Source organism: Typopeltis vanoorti, chromosome 8 (assembly GCF_054136105.1).
Source record: "Typopeltis vanoorti isolate ZY-2024b chromosome 8, IOZ_Tvanoo_1.0, whole genome shotgun sequence".
Lineage (NCBI taxonomy): Eukaryota > Metazoa > Arthropoda > Arachnida > Uropygi > Thelyphonidae > Typopeltis > Typopeltis vanoorti.
Window position 1 is genome coordinate 83,544,879 of NC_143556.1, and position 21,126 is coordinate 83,566,004.

Consider the following 21,126-nt stretch of genomic DNA (forward strand, 5'->3'; position numbering starts at 1 on the left):
AGCAGTTTATATTTATATGCAATTTAATATACTCAAAGACCGACCAGATATTGGTCCGAAATATCGTAAAATATTTTAAATTTATTAAGTTTTTCTTTTTTTATAATTTTAACATTTGAGTATTAAAATTTTAATTACATTTAATATATTGTCGAGGTGTAAGATGTTATAAAATCTTTACTGCAGGTAGAATTTAGTCGAATAAAGCTCACCAAGAAGAAAATAATCATCACACAGTAAAATGCATTTAAATTACGTGAACTCTCTTTGCATGCATAATTGGTCATATTTTAAATAGTATATTTATATGAGATTATTAGATATGCATAGATTTTAAAAATATTCACCAACCTGAGAGATGAATTAGTCGATGATAGAATAATAGATCCCTTGACTTAACATTCCATTAATAAATACACTGCATATTATTTGTAGTAAATCTTTGCCACTGATTTTAATTTTTATGATAACAAAACATATAGAAAACAAAATATGCATAACGGTCTGTTTGACTATATTGCTAACTACAACAAAGAAATCATTCAAATGCATAGCTGAATTCACTTTTTTTTCAGCATTTCGTAATTTTAAAATACTCATAAAACTATAAATAGAATAATTACTTCTTGGTTTTACAATTATTTTATAAGTTAGTTTTTATGTTACATTGATTAGCATTTTAAATCATTAATATACTGACGAAAAAATAATGACTTTATTTATACTGAAGAGGTGCTTTTCATTGTTAATAAGGTTCCCGCTATTTCTGTGTTTAAAAATTAGATGGAAAGATTGAATTTCTTAACTAGATCATCGATTTTCGCATACATAATTCTCATACTTCTTTCAATACTTGCTGCTACTTCGCATTTTATTTTAGACGATAGAAAAGCACATCTCAGAGTTCATTGAAATGGTCCTTACCTGATACTTCTAAATACTTCTCCTCCAGCTCCAATCCTCAAGAATGTGTTTTGTGTTGTGGCTTTATGGAAGTATGCACTTTTCTCATTCACAAAGAATGTGTCCGGTACCCATATTCTGTCTGCAACTTCGGCACCTACTGTAAGGCTTTCAAACCCAGGTCGGGGTGTAAAGGAAAGACGATCATCGTTCCAGGCTTGTCGGAAGTAAAAGTCTAACGTGAAATCCTAAATTTGGAAAAAAAAATGCACGTATTTTAAGTTATGGTATCAATAGCACAATATGATAATTTAAAAGAATAAGAATAGTACTGACTAAACTGTTATGTACTAAGAAAATGGCTTAAACAGTTAATTTTGCTATTAAATCTTGGAAAAATATTGCATGTTCTTGGTATGAAAAACCGAAGAAAATCGAGAAATTCGAAACAGTGCCACATGAGGCAGTGATATTAAATTAATAAAAATAAGGAAAATCCAGCAGAAGGTTACTCGTGTTTTGGCTTTAATAATTAGTTTTCAAAGCTTCTAGGGCGCAATATTTTAAATCAAAACATAACCAGAAAAGCAATTTCAAAATCATCATATAGTGCTCTTTTACATATTTAGCAACGAGGTTCAAATCAAATCTTTCGTTTTAAAAACGTTTTATTTGCATTTAATTAATATAGTATAGTTGGTGTGCATGTAATCAACAGAAAATGATAGGCGCTTGAACTCATTTGAATTCTTTATGCAGTTTTTTTTTCTTTAATATATTCCATGCGTTGTTTGGCATAGATACTGCTCTACCTTGCAGATATTTAAAATAGCTGCTTGCAATAAATATGTTAATCCCATTTTGTGTGAAAGGTAATAAAATCGCAATATAAAATATTGGAAAATTTCTATTGTTTTCAGTAGAAGATTAAGGAAATAAACCAATTTGACCACATTAGATTTAATAGCAAAAAACAATATTAGAAAATGAATTTCTCTCAAAGTTAATAACATGTTAAATTAAAGTCTAATATAATGGATCTGTCACAATGGAAGAGATTTTTTTTATTCGTCTTTCTTTAATTTTCCTTATAAGATGTGAAAGAGCTAAGTATAAATTAGTTCTAGTTCTATGAAAAAGTATAAATTAGTTCTAGAGAATATATAGATTGGACATTGTGCCAAATTATTCATATTTAAGCATTTCTGTTCTTTATTAAAAAGATGATTACGCATCAGACTACTTTCCCACTTAAGCCAATAAAGTACATTAAAATTATTTCCCAAGGCAAGTTAAATATTCTCATATTTTTTTATACTTAAAAGACTTTAAAATCTGCAATCTGCTTATTCGCAGTAACGCAGTCTCTGAATTATCTACGCTTTTGTTTCTAGCCATTTTATAAATAGAAACATATAGAACATGAAGAAAATGAAAGTTTGCACTGCTATTGTACATACACTTTAAATTGTTAAGCTTTTTTTTTTATAAAATTTAGAAAGAGAATCAAAATGTTTCTTTCTACGTGTAACTTTCACATAGAAACAATTAATGAGAAACGTCATCTTGATGAGTCCAGATAATTGTCTTTTATTTCGGAATTAATGACGAGAAAAAATCGACTTGATTATTTTTCAACAAGTGTTTTGGAAGTTGAGCATTATTTAAGTATTTGTTACATTTTCTTAGTCTGATTCTCCTACATTTTGGATAGACTGTAAATAGTATTCAATTACTCTGGATATCATTCACCGATAAAACTGAAACACGGATCTAATATAATGTACTGCACCAAGCATTTGACAGCAGGTATATCTCCACACAAGATGAGTGGAGATAAACAGTTACATGAGAGTACAAAGAGCAAGTAAAGAAGGTGACTCACTTAGTATGGATACAAAAGTGCTGTATGAGCAGCAGTTAGCCAATGACGCCAAAAGAAATCCTAGGGAGGTTTTTCGATATGTGGCCAGTAGAAGGAAGAATTATTATGGCAGGATGATGTCGGTCAGTGGTGATGGGAGAATGATAAAGACTGAGGAGAATATAGTAGTAGTGTTTAATGAGCAGTTCATTAAAGTATTCCATCCTTGTGATTGTAACATAATACAGAACTTGATAGCAGTGGGAATGATTGAGGAACCAATGATGGTGGGTGAGCAGGAGGAATTGAGGAAACCTGATATCAACAAGGCCAGGACCTTGATGGTGTATCACCGCGTGTCTTGAAGGAATGTTCCAGGGAGTTAACAAAAGCTTTAATTTACATTTTCACTATGAGTCTTAGATTATCCCAAGTTCCAAAGGAGTGGAAAGAGATAAACTTTTTCCGCTTCATGAAGGGCTGATTAGGCTAAGGCTTCGAATTATAGACCAATCTGCTTGTCTCGAGTTGTGGTATGGGTGTTGGAGAAGCTAGTGAATAGAAATATTATCAACTGGGTTAGCAATAGTAGAATTTTCTTTAAAGGGCAGTGTGGGTTTGCTAAAGGAATATCATGTTTTAGCAATCTGCTTAATTATTATTACAAGATCGCGGTGGAGGATGCATGTGCAATAGCATATTCATATTTTGCAAAGACGTTCGATAGATTGACACATGACAAACTACTAGTAGTTAAATTAAGTTAATTTAATTATTAGTTAGAAATAAATAATATCCGAGTCATCCAGTCTGAATAGAAAAAGCGTATTGTTAATAAGATAACATTTACAGCAGTACACCTCAAGTGCAATATTTTAAGAAGTTATCTGCGCCTTTTGATCAAAAAGTTTCTCAAAACATAGAATTAAAAAAAAAGCAAATTTGCACGGAATGCATAATTTACAGGACAACATGCAAGAAGCAGTCGGAAACCACGTAGTTATAGTGAGTTGTTTGCATGTCAAGTCACGGTAACCTGCGCAAAAGTCATGCGTAGAATATAAATCATCAGACGCGAGTCGTAAAGATCAATTTTCAGGATTACGTCCATGCATAGAAGCTTCTACTCTATCTTCACAAAATTAGGATTCTTTGTTGCATCAAATGGACATCGTGTATGATGAAAAACTGTATTAGTAGGTCATCCTAAATATGCTAGCGTGCAGATATCTGGTAAAGATATGTCTATCACGCAAAAGACGTATAATTAATAAACGACTACTGCAAGCAGAGCTTAAAAAGATATTTAATTAGCCAACTGTAGTTTCAACACCGATAGTGTTTCCCACACTACGGTATAAATTATGCATAGTTCTTTAACGTTGGAGGAGAGAACAGAAAAAAAATTATGTGTTTTATTTTTTAATGAGAATCCACAGATATACGATAACATTTCTCATTATGAAGGGATTTCTTGGTGAATCTGACCTTAAACAAATCAGCAAGAAAGCAAATTAATGTGACTTCTATATAATCATTCAATTATTTATTAAACAAATATTCTGCTTTAAACATTTTCCTTTTGGTAAACGAATAAAATATCGGTTTAAGAAATATCAGAGGCAATAGTTTCGTAAATATTAAAATAGGCGCATATAAATTAATAGAAATATTTTTCACAGAATGCTCTATTCAAATTATCAATTATTAATATTAATTAATAAGAATTTTCGTAACATAAGTGAATTCTGCGCATATGCTTGCTCGGTTAGTTATCATTTTCACATTTTCATATATTTAGAAAGACGAAAGATATCGTCTGAGTAGATATCAGTATTTGTAGAGGCAGCACCAGATTTTGTTTTTATTTTTTTTTTAATTTTTGGCAGGAATACGCAGGTGTTATCTTTGAACCAGTTTCTCATTTACAAATTTGAAAATTCAACAAAAGAGCATTGTTTAGCATTTATTGCATATTAATAATATTATTAATAATATTACTAGTAACATTATTAATAATTTTATTATTACTACTACTTAATAGTATATCAGTATTAACAGTAACATTAGTAATATTGCATATGAGTGGATGAGTAAAGATATAAAGCAAAAAATGAAAAAAGAAAAAAAAAACATTGTGGAGGGAATATGAAGAAAAAGTGATTAGAATACTCATGAGCAGTACAAAGTGCGAGCATGAAGAGTCAAATCAGATTATGACAGAAAATTAGCTAAGCAGGCCAAAGTAAACCGAAACAGTTTTTTTTTTGTTATGTAGCAAGTAGGAGGGGAAAATGACTATGATAGGATGGTTTAATCCATGCTAATGGTAAAACATGACGGAGGTAAATGAAATAGTTGAGTTGCTGAGTGATCATTGTGCAAAGGTACATCATCCAAGTGGAAATTTTTCTGTTGCAGTTGTGACAAAATTATCACATCAGGATGTCAGAATTTAGGTGGATGAACAGGTTGAAAAACTGACATTGATATTTTTCAATATCAAGGTCAGTTTAGTAGGGTGACCGGATCGCATGTCAGCCAGTATACTACGTGAATGGGCAATGGCAAATACAAGGGAATGGGCATTGCCGCTGATGTTCAGTCTAAGTCTCAGCTCTGGCAATTCTTCAAAGGAGTGGAAAGAGAGTGAGACATGTTCATTACATAAAGATCTCCAAGACAGAAGTAGCAAACTACAGACCAATTAATATATCAGGAGCGGTTGTTGAAGTATAGGAAAAGTTAGTCGTAAACTCCAACGGCTGGTGGATTGGGATAGTATAATATAAGTCCTGTCTTAGTAATTTATTCACATTTCATAATGAAGTGACAAATGAACTGAATAAAAGGAAATGGCTACATCATGATAATGCTGGACTTTGCAAAAGAATTTGACAGAATACCACATTAAAAACTATTACAAAAGTTGGAGCAAATGGGAACGGACATGAAGTTAGTAGCATGCATAGGGGTGTGACTGAGCGACACCTTAGAATGAATGATTAATAGAGTACCTCAGGGTACTGTACTAGGGTCACTACTCTTTTATATGCATACTAATGATATCGGGAAAGATTTAAGATGGGATATTTAGTTGTTGTAGATGATGCAAAACTGGTGAGGGCAACCCTGTAGGATGATTTTAATAAATTGGCATTGTGGCCAAAGGAAAATAATTGTTCAATGTAATGTTGCAAATTGTAAGATTATTCACTTCGGGTTCAAACGGTTACATACTGTGTATCATTTATGGTATTGAAGTACAGGAAATTGATGAGGCTGGGGACTTTTGGGTAATGGTGAACAGAGAACTGAAATTCACAGGATATATTGCAAAAGTTAAAAAATAGCTTAAAATGTTTCTTGGATATTAAATAAACATGCTGACAAGTAAAGATAGCGAAGTTGTTATCCCTCTGTATAAGGTGATGATTTGACTACATCTTGACTACTATGTACAAATGATTCTGGGGAATCAGGAGATGGAAGAGAAGAATCAGAGACGAGTCGCCAAACTGGTGATTGGTCTATGGAATGCTCCCTACCAGGATAGGTTGAAGATGTGTATGGATTACGAAGTTTATTAGATAGGCAGGACATGATAGAAACTTAAAATATTAAATGGGGGTTTATAAATTTGACGCAAAGGAAAATTTTCAATATATGACAAATAGGGAGAGAAATAGGAGTAATCAGCGGAAGTTGTGTAATAGTGCATTTACTGAGGATGTGCGAACCAGATTTTTTCCGTGGAGAGTGGTGAATGAGTGGAATAGATTGCCAGAATTAGTTGTGAATGCCGTGAGAGTGAATGAATTTAAGGATTCACTAAGGAATTGATTTAAGGTTTGTGTGCAAAATAATGTGGGTCTCCCACGATAATCCTCGAACTGGAGTTACCGTATAATAATAATTTATAACTGTCTTTTATTAAAATGAAAGTATTGTGTTGTCTTAAAATTTTTAGGAACCAAACATTTGACGGCTTATATAATATAGTGTCATATATGGCTGTCTAAAGCACTGCCTTCAAACAACTTTAGAGTAAGAAATCAGGATATTTCCTGAAAATATATTAGGAAAACCATTTACTACTTCTTTCAACGTATATTTCTAAACGAATATTTTATTTTCGCATCAATTATTTATTTATTGCTTATTTTTTAAATGTAACCATTTGTTTCTAATGAGTAAATAAACTGGCCAGACAACAACTGGTTGTGGTAGTGTGTTTGTTTCAATTAGGCTAAAATAACTGTTTATAAGACATCTGTATCATTTTTTGAAGGGATTGTGTTCTCACGTCCAACTAACTCGCATTCGATTGAAAAGTCCACAAAAATGAAAGTGCTATTCATCCAACTATATTTCCAAAAATACGCCGCTCAATTCGTTCTCTGTTTGACAATTATTAAGGCAGTTTATCAAAAATAAAATAAAAATAGGATAATTGAAATATTAATAAACGGGAATTTGTCCTAACAGAAAATGCATTAATTATGGATTAAGAGGATAGACTTAAGAGCATAGACATCCTCTTAAAATTTCTAAGAGATAGAAATGCGGATAGGAAACAATTATTCATTTTTTTTTATTTTCTAGTTAGGGAAAAGATCGATGAAAGATTTTTATTTTCCTCCAGCCTTTGATCTTCATGTCATGTTAGAATGAAAGAATTATAGAAAAAAGAGTTCTGTTTGTGTCTTGTAACCATTGACTTTATTTACTGTACCATATGCAATCAATATCTGCTTACCAAAATTCTAATCTAACATTTCCTTTTGAAATTCGAAGAAATGCAGTCGTCTTCTGTTCCATTTCATTCGAATGCACTGCTCTCTTTTGTATAGATAGCTGATGCAGTAATATCCGAAGTAAAACTCAGAAATACATTTCTGACTTGCACGTCGGTATTATTTTGCTGCCAAGCAATTGATCAAAATTCTGACGTTGGGACATCTTGACTCGAAAGCTGCTAGAGATGTGTCTTCTCCACTCTGAACTCGTTTATAAATATGAACAAGCTACCACTTCGCCTAAAACGTTGAAATTATTCTGTAGTAAAAGGACTGAATGAATTCTGACTTAGAGAAAAATTATTTTAAAAAATATTAAGATTTAGTTGAACAATATTGTCTACAATTTTTCATTTGCAGAACTTTCCAAACTCCTAAACACAATTTTATGCTTTTGATTATAGATACAAAGTGCTTAGGCGGATCAAACAGTGTACAGTTTCCAGTTGTTTCTGGGCTAGTTTTAGATTACTGTCGCGTCGCATAAGAATCATTGGAAGCATTATTGGAAAGATGTACGATATGATTTGACGAAGTGCTTACATATTTTATTTTGACATGATAATGTATTGATAGTGCTCATCATTCTTAATGTTAGTACTTGCTCTTGTCCCTGTATTATTTTCAAATTCCAGTCACTCCCGACTTCAAAATAATTCCAGCGACCACGATTAAAATAAGGTATTTTAACTGGACTACTTCCACTGTAAAAAGAAAAAAAAATGTACTTTTAGTCTAGTTATTTTTTATAACGCACCTGGGTGGAGATTGTCGTTTTAAAATCTATTTGCGTTTTGTGTATGTGTGTTTGAAAACAAAATAATTTAATGGAGTTAAAATGCTTTGTTTGATCTAGCTAAACTAAATAAGCCAATATGATTTAGGAATGCTTACTGGAAATCAGTATTCTGTGCGTGATGGGGAGAGGTTTCTAAACTAACAAGCCAGTAAATGTTTTCTAATAGCAAAATAGAGATTATCGATTTATTCTCTGGACAGAACCTACAATGCTTACTGCACATTTGAAGAATAAAAACATTGCACGAAATGATGTACATTATCCTTGAAATATAGATATTGATTTTACTTTCTTCATAAATCTCTGTTTATAATTACAATGGTTGAAATTTCACTAAAATTATCAAACGATATACCAAGCCAGATTTAGCATCCTTCTCTGTATACCCGTTTCATTTTATTTATTTATTTTTCAGTATATTTTCCGAATGGAAATATCACAAAGCATATTGGAGGCCATTTCAAATCATGGCTACAAAGTTTCTCGATAAGGGTACCTTAATTTGTTTTTCTTTTAACCAAATGACAACGAAACGTTTTCTTTGCAAATATATTATGAAAGGAACTCCGCAGAGGAAACAGCATGAATTTTTAAAGACGCAATTTGAAAACATTTTGTTTCAGGATCCTAGAACAATTGTTGATTTTTGAGAAATTTCTTAAATTATAAATAAATGCTATTCCAGAAGACGATAATCGTTTGCAAACTTGTTTTCACTCTTTCATATTAAAGGCATCTAACATCAGAGAGATTCACTATTGTCCCTTTCCCTCGATTTAAATATTTTTTTGTTGTTGTTTTGAAGATTCATGTGTGCGTATGTACGAACCTCTTCAGTAGTTTCTACACAGTTCATAGTGCATTAAATCTATGATCACATTTATTAAACATAACAGATTTGTTGACTTTCGATTTAATGAATGTTGTTAGATTGTGTGTGTGTGTGTGTGTGTGTGTGTGTGTGTGTGTGTGTGTGTGTGTGTGTGTGTGTGTGTGTGTGTGTGTGTGTGTGTGTGTGTGTGTGTGTGTGAATTCAAATGTAATCCTTTCAGTATAGTTTGAGAACTGATGGGCAGTCCAAAGCGCTTTTGTTCGAAATCGTCCAAAACTTTCTTTTTGAACTCACGATATCACACGCTCGTCCGAAGAATAACTAAAAACATAAATACACGATAAAAAACAAACAGAAGTAAGTCATATTTCAACGCTTCATAGTTATACACTTTCTCTTTTAAATAAGTACATTTCATTCCTTTTATCATTAAGTATACATCGAACCTACCAATAATCAATCCGAATTACTCATAAAATTATTAGAGAACACACTATCTTAGAAACCATTCGTTATTATTAGTTTGTTTGTTTTTTTCGATCTAACACAAAAGAACGATAACTCTAAAGAATCAAAATCGCTATTTAATAAACTCGTTCGGTAGAATTTTAGAGACCATAAAAAGCAAAACTATTTATGGAAAGAACAGCAACGTAAAGAACGCAGGAAAAGTTTCACTAATCTGTTGGTTCATCCACAGTGTTCAAGAAATGCGGGTGTCATTAACTCTCCACTTCCCACTCACGATATAAATAACCAGCAATTTTTCAAACGTATTGTTAAAACTTCTTTCTCTAGTAAGTGCTATTAATTTTTGACGTGACTTCGCCAGAGAAAGCAAAAGAAAAACTTACGTCATGAAACCCTAGTCTTCAGCCTGATTATAAAGTGCGGAACTTTGGATATCTGTTGCCTAGAGACCGGAGACTTAAAGCTAGCGGAGGAGTTGTCGAAACACTAGTAAATTCCTTTCTTCCTCTAACAAGATGGAATCAAGGAGGCAGCTGTGGGAACTGGGAAGCTCGAGAGCATCTGAAATCGCCCTGAGAAAGAATAAAGACGGAGCAGTAAAGTGTTTCTGTGTGACAATGTTTTCCACCTTGATGTCCAATTTTGCGAGCAAGTGAATCTGCGTGCTGCTAGTAACGAAAAACATCCATCTGTGTTAGTGGAATGCGGTGGTCCAGACGTTTTGCGGTGTAGGCTTCTTCGTGAATAATGTATTGTTTGCTTAGAATGAAATGTGCTTCCGACGTTGGAGAGACTTAAGATTTTTTTTCTTTTGTTCAAACGAGTTACGTGTCTTAAAGTAAATGTATATCGACTGATCATCAAATTTGGCCTTTTATCTGAAGAGTAAGTTTTAATATATATGAAGCAATTGCATCAGCAAGAAGAAGGTCATCAATTTTGTTACAAGTGATTAAAATATAAATGAATTGGAGACGATTGTATTGAAGATATCTGTATTAATGTTCTGCTATTTATTTTCCACAAACTTATTTTGTTTCACATTTTAATGCTTTTTCCCAGCAAACGTTTAAAAAGCGCTTTTTCGAGATGCTCAGTATGGCTCCTTCATCAACTGCATATTTATCGTAAATAGCAGAATATGAAATGCAGAAATATCAACATCTGTGTATATTATCGTGAAGATCACCAGCAAAAAATAATTAGTAAAAATTACTAGCAAAATTATGTTCGTATGTTCGTTTATGAAAATGAAATTTACTAATGAAATAAATGTACTCGAACTTTGTTAAAATAAAATGAAATAGTTGAATTAACTGCATTTCGTGTCTAAAACAGAATTTATGACAATAGACTAATTGTTATTACTAAAATTTTCATTTCAAATAGTATAATGTTGAATGATGTAAAAATATAAAAGTTAAACAATGAATATTGTTTAAGCTTATTTGCAGCGAAATAATCTATCTTGAAACGATAATTAAGTTCACGTGCTATGTTTCTATATATAATTTTATTATTGGGTCCCGTTACTAAAAAGTAGTTATGTTATGTTATACTTTGATTATATTCTATACAGTCTTATATATAATCAAATCTATATGTAAGAGTACCAGAAACAACACAAGAAGAAATAATATATTATAATAGATTAAGATAGGTTTTATATATCTTAAGATACCAATATGTAGAGAAACGTTTTCATAAATCTTATAATGATATTTTGAAACAAAATATATATTTTTAAAGGATTTTATAATCTACAAATAATTTGATTAAAATCATCTAATGATGGGAAAATCTTCGCAACTTCGCAAATATTGTTTATTGTACCTTTTGGGTATATTCACAATATTAACGTGTTGGCTACAACAGAAACATCAGACATTAACTTAACTTTAAGCTTAAAGTTTTTCCTTAACCTTACCTCTTTCCGAATGAGTTAAAAATCAATTTATACATAACATCAATTCCGAGCTTAGCAAAGGAAAACGTCAGTTCTATAAAAACTTACGTTGTTGGTTTTTATAAATGTCTTTATTTAGCTAGCCGTAATTATGATTTAGCATACGTACATTTTAAGTTGATGTGCATAATTTATTATATAGCGTGATCTTTGATTTGTTTTGAGCATGGTCGTTGATAGTTTATTCATGAATAAGCGAAGAAGCATGTGCAAGTTACAGTCAGGTTATTAGTAATGTGCGCAATTATCTAAAATTATATTATAGAATTTCATCTTTAGAAAGGACGTACGATATTTACTTTAAACATATAAGTTTAAACTGATTTGTTTAATTAAATTTAAAAATTAAACTAATTAGTTTAAACTTTTCTGTACTAAAAGTAATTGGTAAATCTTATTTCATCGTATTGGAAATAGATTTTGCAAATATTTAAAGATATATATAAAACCTTTTAAAATTGCGTTGTCCTAAGCCAGTCAACAATAGTGTGCGAGGTTTTATGTTTACTAACTTGCAAGATCAAGGAGTAAACATAACTGCAGTTATTTCTATATAGGATATTTCAGATTAATGACATGACTATATGTTGGCATATCTTTATGCATTTTTGAATATCATATTATAAAACGAATAGAGATTATTGATTTGCATTTCACAAAGTTTGAATACACCATGAAACACACACACACACACACACACACACACACACACACACACACACACACACACACACACACACACACACACACACACACACACACACACACAATGTATACATTCATTTCTACGAATTGCAGTTCTATAACGTATTTTTGTTATTTTTTAATTAATTTCGGTCATCACATTTTATACAATAAATCATTCTTTCAATTGTAGTGTTAAAGATAAACGTTTCTGAAGCATTTTATGAAACTTTTTTTACGAAATGAAAGATCACCCATTAAGAGATAGGAAGTATATTCTCGAACTTTATTTCTAAAGAATATGTCCATTAATGGTTTATAAAATACCAAGGAATCATCCGTTAAAATGGGATAGAAAAAATACAATAAATTTCTTCGAGGGTATTAATCTGAGGTACTTCTACATAGGAACATTGTACGCTATAAAGATGCATAATGAACAAAGATGTTTGCTATATGATAAGAAATAATAAACATTAACCTTAACAGAGAATCTTTGTAATGACTACATTATCGATCTATATTTGTATCATCTTTTATATAATGCATTACTCCCAGATAAGCATCTCAGCATGGACACATTCTATACAAATTTTCCATTCTTTTTATTGTAATGCATCTAGTACTGTAAACGGATCTCGTTTGAAGGGCTTATTTCCTTTAGTTTCTGATATCGTCATAGATAATGTAAAATGCTACTTTAAATATGAATGATTTATATATTTTTTGCAAATATTCTTTGTCTAGACCGTTGAAAAATATGCATAAACTTTCATCTTACTTTAAAGGACTTATTTAAACAGAGAATCAAATTGCGTCTCTATTTTTAAGCCATGCACAAAAAAGCTTGAATAGCGCATTAATGCAGTGCATCAAGGATTAAAATACAGGATTATACTCTGCAGATCAAATATCGCGCAGTTCATTTTCCAGACACACCAAGCCTTAGATAGCACGATGATACTCTCAGAGTTGGAGTAGAAAACCATTTACCATTTGCAGATATTCTAAAATCATCAAATGCGATTCGAACCTAGATAGGTAAGTTAACTAGCAGGTATGTTATCCTCTGGTATAAATATACGGTAACTTATATATATGATTACAAGTTAATTTCGTTCTCAAAGCCTTGAATCATATTAAACCTCTGAATGTATATTATGTTTCCCGAAAAGTAGTCCATCCGAGTAGAATAATTGTATCAAAATTAAATGACAATCGTTTGAAAACAAATCTCATTTGATATCTTATGAGCTCCGTACGTCGGCAGCTGTATTTGATTTTATCAGTTGAAGGAAATATTAATTCATTATCTATTCAGAAATTACACCAATTCAAATATCTGAAAATCGTTTACATTTTGCTCTACTCAAAATCATATGATTAAAGCAGAAGGCAAGTAAGCTTCAGCTTATTCGGTTTTGATATGTACATGCCGTATTTCCATTGAAGAAATTAGCAAATACATTATACATAGATTACAGTCTCATATTGTTGTTAATACTTCGCAATGATGAAAAATATTTCAATATTTCGAAAAAGCTATTTACTTTTTTATAACTCATAATATCTATAACTAGTCGCTCTAATAGCTATCATCATGGAAGCCGGTAAACCCGATAGTATTTGGTTGGAAAGATTTGAGTTCAATCCCATCTAACATACAAAAAACCTCTAAAATATCTCTTCATCAGCAGGTAAGTTAACCCAAATCATACGGAGATCGTAAGGGTTTACTCTGATTTTACATTCACAAACACGAGTTCACTTGAGAATTTGATAGATAACAAACCCTCCTCCCAATTATATCCTTAACTGTATTTAATAGCCAGGAGTAGATCACTGAGCTAAACCTTAAAGATAAATATGATCATGAATTTATCGCAAACATAGGTCTTTGGATAATAATATCATCGAAGAGGGAAGGGGAAAATGATATCTTGGAACTGTGCTTCCAGGAATTGATTTTCCATTTGAAGAGGGTAAACTTGATTATGAGTAACTGTATTTTCTGTATTTGGAGCAAAAGGTTTGGAGACCACGGTTAATAATCCTGCTCCTATATTACATTTTGTACGGGAGACTTAAGGAAACCAAACCTTAAATCTGCCTTTTAAAGGCCGTTCGGTTTCTTTGAATTTATTATCTGGAAACGTTGTAGACCAGCATACAAATGCTGTTTGATTTTCATTAGTGATTGAAACGCTGAGGAAATTCAAATATAAATTGTATTAAATTGCAGACATCAAAGTAATTCTGAGCAGTGCCTTATGGATTCCACAAGTGTATGTCACAAGGAGAAAAAATAATTATTAAAAAAAAAAGACCCGGCGTCTTCATTCCAGGTTTTTGATGTTGCAAATATAGAATATTTTCTTCCAATACTAAAGAGGCTTACAGAACTAGGTTTAATACAGCCCCTTCCGTGACTCCTACAAATAAAAATGAAACACATTTATCATCGGTATTATGTATAAATATTCTTGTGAGAATTTTCATATTGTTGCGTGCATTAAACGAATGTGTTATGAAGAACCAAAGGTAATATTAGATCATTCGTTCTATTCCCTCTCCATCCTTGCATTAAAAGCATTTCAAACTCAAACCTTGAGCTATTGAAATCGTTGAATACGTGAAGACTACAGAAGCTATACGATTCAGCCTACATAGTTTCACTGTTGCTGATAGTTACTACACATGCGCAGTCACACAGAGGATCACGTCGGTTCATCTGGTCTGATACTGCAATGGCAGAGAAATATTTAAACACTTCAAGAAGTATCTTCTTTGACAGTCGTGAGTGAATACAATACCAGGGACCTTTAGAGAAACGTTAGATTATTAATTCATATTACTTTGGCCCTTGAGGTACATTTTAAGAAGGAATCATATTTCAATTTGTAATCCTTTAATCCTTTCGTCTTTTAGTTTATTTTTCATATTTTCAGTCTTATTTACTTATAATTTTGAAGTATACTCAGTTTGGTTTTCGGCATGTTTCAGCTTCTTGTTTTTACTTGTAATTAGAAGTCTTTAAAATAGCATCTGGACTTTTGGCGATGAAGAATAATAATTTACCTAGGAAATGTAAATTATTACCTCTGCGATTTCCTTCGTTCATTATATTATTAATAATATTTTACTTTTTCCAGAATTTCTCTGAGATTATCTATGTCTTCTATGAGAATCTAGAAATTATTTGTTTGTCGGCCGAATGGCCAACCTGAAACTTTACTTTTGGTAATTGTTTTGGTGTTTTCAAAACCATTCACACTACTCTTAAACGAAGGAAATCTATTCAAAATTAATTTTCTTTCCTTATCACCGATACGTTCTAGTAAGAAATGGAAGAAGAATGTATCTTCACTCTTATTTCCATAGGACAACACACAATCTGTCGTTGTTTAACAAAATATAGAAAATAATGGATATTATTTCTGGGAAAACTCCCAGGTTACTCCTCTTAACAAACTATTATATTTACGGCTATTTTGCCTGCTTCTGTTTAGGAATGCACCTGTTTAAATGTCATTGGCTTTTTACTCACGGATTCTTAAGGCATTGTAGATGTATATTTACCAATAAATATATGTGGCATAAAGGAAGAGAAATTTACACATACCTTTTTCTGGGTGTTGTGGCTTCTCTTCTTTCTGCGACGTCCAAACTACTGTGTGTGTGTGGGGGGGGGGGGATTAGGCAATGTGGGAGAATTAAATAGAAATGTAAAAATCCGGGTTTTTTTAATAATATATATATACATATATTATATTATTAGGGATGGGTGGTGCGTTTATTTATATTTATATAGGGTGGGAAAGGGTTAAGGGGTTGAAAACAGCAACTGATTTTTAGAGGGGGGGTTGACAGGGTGCGGTCGGTTTCGATTATGCTTTGTCGTCGTTACGGACCGCACCCCGTGAACCCCCTTCTTCCCTCCCCTCTAAAAATCAGTTGCTGTTTTCAACCCCTTCACCCTTTCCCACCCTATATAAATATAAAAAAACGCACCACCAATCCCTAATAATATAATACATGTATATATGTATATTATTAAAAAAAAAACGGGTTTTTTCCATTTCTATTTAATTCTCCCACATTGCCTAATCCCCCCCCACAGTAGTTTGGACATCGCAGAAAGAAGAAAAGCCACAACACCCAGAAAAAGGTATGTGTAAATTTCTCTTCCTTTATGCCACATATATTTATTGGTAAATATACATCTACAATGCCCCAAGAATCCGTGAGTAAAAAGCCAATGACATTTAAACAGGTGCATTCCTAAACAGAAGCAGGCAAAAATAGCCATAAATATTATAGCAAATAACATAAAATAAAAAATTCGATTATCTTCACTATCCTGAAAACTTTATGAAGTTCTCATTCTAATAGTGGAGGTTTCATATTTGTGTGTTAGTTTATATAAAAAACTACCATTCATGATAAAGTATTTTTTATTCGTTTTGTATTTCGGTTAGCTTTAAATTAATTCTCGTTGTATTTTCATTCCAAAATAAAATATGAGGTCGTGATTTACACCATTTTTTGTTTACAACTGAATACAAAGACAATATTCTATCCTTAATTGCAGGTAGTTGAATGTTGAATTACTACACATGCGATAGGACGATATTCCTAACCTAAACTAGTGCGTTGACATTTTATAAGATCAATTTTGCAGAATTTGCGAATTTTAATTTCATCTTGTAAGAATGACCATTGCGCGAACCAAAACCTGACGAAATTTAGAAATATCAGAAAGGAAGAGAAATTTTCACTGACACGAATATGCGTAAAAATGTTTATTATTGCTGCGAATTTATTATTATTTATTATATCCAGGCCACGCAGGGTGCCACATGTATTTCAATCTCCGATGAGATGGTTTTATACTCTGCATAGTGTACAGTAATTACCATGACTAGCAATTTAATATAATTGCCTGAATTTAACTTAATCATCAGTTACGTATTATAATGAAATGCTTTTCATAAAGGTATGATTCCTCCATATCACGGTTATTTAAATATTATTTCTGTCCCTGTTATTTTAAACGTATGCTCATTCTTTATAGTTTTCAGCTGTTAATTCATCAGTTTTTACCTTTAATTTTGTTCAGTTTTTAGCTGCAGTTTTAGCTGTTTTAGTTTTCTACAATAAATCGTTCGTTAGAAGTTTCAACAATACTAAAGACAGAAATGCTCGAACGTAGTAACATGATTAGTAAACAAGATTGAAGTAATTTGCTTAAACAATATGACTAATTGAACAGAGAATAATATTCCTTTTAACGTCAAAATTGTAATTATAAACAGTAATTAGATAGATATGGTTAAAATAACTGATTTAAAATACATAGCTGACTACTTTTTTATAATACCGAGCAACAATAAATTAGTGTGCCTTTCCGTATTACCTTGTGGACAACGAACAAAATTTGAAGTAAATCCTTAGTCCTTACTCAAATGGGATTCGCGTTGTATTTGTGCATGCAACGTAATAAACAATCGTTATTTTTTTGTACTTCAAAAGAATATCTGAAAAGAATAAGATGGCTTCAGTCAGAACGACGATTTGAAAATACGAGCGCATTGATACGTAACGCGGTTTCCATTGTCGTCATGGAAACATCATTTTAGTCCGTCTGTCTAAAAGGGAAAAAATACAGAACGACCAGCTGATCCTCTAAAAATATCTCGTCCAAAACCCAGAAGAGCTTTATAAACGAATATCATATATCCTTAGTTTTGTAGCCATTACTGCATGCTTACATAAAAAAAATAATAATAAATAAAATAAAACATTCATGAATGTGGTTAGAATTACATCCGAAGCAATTAGGATCACGAGGCTAGTACATTCATTTCTTAGTCGAGTATCTTCCAGAATATTTGTCCGTTTTCATGAGAAAAATGGTTTCAGGAGTAGAAAGAGTATAAGATGGTTCTGAATCCCATTTTTTGTTCGACCGAGACATAAATGGCTGTTATTCCTCGCGACTTCGTATGGAGAAGTGCTACACTATTGAGTAATTATAAGAAAGGCAATTTTATTTATGTAAACCTTACAAAAGTAAATGAAAAATGTATGCCTCACTAAATATTATGTATAAAGTAGATGAAACAAATACCAGAAAGAATCGTATTTTGCAAAGTTTTCTAAATCTGAAACAACAAGTTTTCAAACCCCGCGGACTGGTTATCTAATAATACATGTCCAAATTATTCTAACTTAAAAATGGCATTGCTGAAACCAATCAGGAAGTACTTAAGTGCTTTGAACGTTATCCTCAGTTACTGGCTGTCCGTTCATTTCTACTCGTAATTTTTTCCTGTCACTATCATTCCCTTTCTCTGAGATTGGTTCCTTTTTAAAAAGTTCTGCTTGGAAATACCAAAGCATACTTTTCGCTGTGCAAACAACTGACAACAGCAGCATTCATCAGCTGGTGCAATAAAGGATTCAGCAGTAGCGGGGACTGTGAATAGGTCAGTTAAATGCGTTCTTCACTACTGGATTTGTTCGATAGGTTCATGAACTAGCTATATTCATACTGTAGCAATTTTCTCCAAACTGATCCCTTTTTAAACTGTTGACCAAAGGCGTATTATTTTCTAAAAATCTGAAATTATTTTCATTTCGATATTTTCAGTCTCTACAGGAAAGTTTGGGAGGACCAAGTATCTTTCAGAAGTTGTGCTCGGTATGAATATATAATTTAGTTAGTCATACACGAAATTTCCATCACAATCCAAATTCCGAGCGACCTTTAAAAATAATTAGTACCAGACAGAAATTTCTCACATTCGAAATGCAATACTTCACGTTCACATTTCTCATTGCGATTTGAGCCTCTTTAGAACAGTAGAATATTAGTAAATGATAAAAATAGCGTTACTGCTCAGAATTCGAAGGAGAACAGAGGCATTCCAGTGCGTTTTGGAATTACAGCTGAAGCAACTCATGCTATGAGACTAGTCATTTAGCCATGTACATTTCATGAGGTCTGTCATCCGGAGTGCCTGTTTTTGCGGGGCAAAAACGTTTTTCCTCCACCAAGACCGACTAACTCACCTTTACATGGAGAAAAAACGTTATAAAGGTTCTTGTGTCTTAGATAAGGCCCATCTATTCCTATTCAGAGTGTATCGTCGATAAGTGACCTAAAGGGACATCAGAGCATTAATGAAATGTGTCGCTGCACTGTTCAACTATTACTCGAATTAGTAAATTTACTTTTCAATAAAAAGTTGCTGAAATTGAAATTGTTAATTGAAATGCTATTGAAATTAGTCATTGAATCCTTGCATCCTTTTATATATGCCGGTATTCACATATATTGAAAGGAAACCCTCCAAATATTTTCTAACCTGAAACATTTCTAACCCCTGAATTTCGAACCTCAACCTCAACCTCAACCTGAGGTTAAAATTATTTAAAAAAGAAAATAACATATAAGCATATAAATATTTTATATATATTTATATTTATATATTTATCTAATATATAAATAATATATATAGATAAATAAGTCTGCTTTTAGAAAGTGATCGAGAACTTAATACAGATTTTTGCATAAGCTGCTGTATATTGCACTACTCAATAAACTCGTTAAGTACGGTACTAAGATTGAGGATAACATCTTTGTTTGTCTTCTTGGTTTAGGGCAAGGATGGCTATTCATTATCCTCTATTTTCATATCGGAAATCACGGTTGTTTACTTTGATGCACTATACGAAAACATGCACTTTGATATAGTACATCAACGGAACCCTTTGCATTTTTTTAATAATAAATAATTTACCAAAGATGATTCTAATGTTAGTTACTATTTGTGACATTTAAAATCAATACTTGATGGATGGTAGAACTTAATACAAGAATGTTGGGTTAAATATTGGCATTGCAGCAAACAATGTACCAAAATTGATGCGTTTATATTAACGCCGAAAACAAAACAGAAATAAATAAATGTGAAAATATAATTACTCCAGAGGTCTTTCCTCTCTCTGCAGTGTTTTTCCTACGATAATAACCTTTTGTCCTTTAGTTATAGTATTATAGTATTCTAACTTGGGTTAGAATTCCTAAGATGCTGCAATCATTATGCAATCAACTCAAAATCAGTTAGCCAGTCACAAATACGGAAATGGCACTCTGATCCCTCTCCGAAAACTGACAAACCGGGTGATCAGGGAATACATGCAATTGACAGACATAATATACTGGCCACATTCTCAGTTGCTTCGGCTGTAAGGCAAACCACTACTAAACTAAAACGCCTCATTGCGCTTTCATCTAGTTCTGCAGTGATAGGTCCCATGTTGCTGAGCCTATTGGCAGGATAAAGCCTCGAGTACGACACTGAGACTAACGTTTAGAAGGTCCCTAGTATCCAAGGCACAGGGATATTTTTATTATAATTTTAAACATGTCACTGTGTGGGTTCGAAGGGAGTATTCTTTATTAATGAGTTGTCAAATATTATGAATTCAACGCTAAACATATCTAAGATATCCACAAGAGACGTTAAAAATCCACTGAAATATTTTCTGTAGGGGTAATCCCAGAAGTCAATAATACTGCAGTCAACGCTTACTAAGACCATCCAGAACGTTAAGAATTCATTACTGCTATGTTTATCACCATGGCAACGTTTGTGCTGGAATTTCCATAACCGTTGATCCTACCTCAACTGAGATTTGTACGTGAAGTATGCATGCCATTCAAATGCTAGGGGCAAAATTTCAGCAATATATGATCAAGGAAACGTGTCAACCAAGACTAACAAATATTACAGAGATTGT

General features: G+C 32.2%; 1 protein-coding gene across 2 annotated transcripts in view; it reads right to left on the reverse strand.

Annotated features, from left to right (window-relative positions):
• The window catches only part of LOC150104171 (gamma-aminobutyric acid receptor subunit beta-like), a 527,915-nt gene that overhangs the window by 304,192 nt on the left and 202,597 nt on the right, over window positions 1-21,126 (reverse strand). For both annotated transcript variants that reach the window (XM_090396794.1, XM_090396795.1), the window contains exon 4: window positions 925-1,151. In XM_090396794.1, coding sequence (XP_090252920.1) covers window positions 925-1,151 — 227 coding nt within the window. The remainder of the gene's footprint in view (window positions 1-924; window positions 1,152-21,126) is intronic.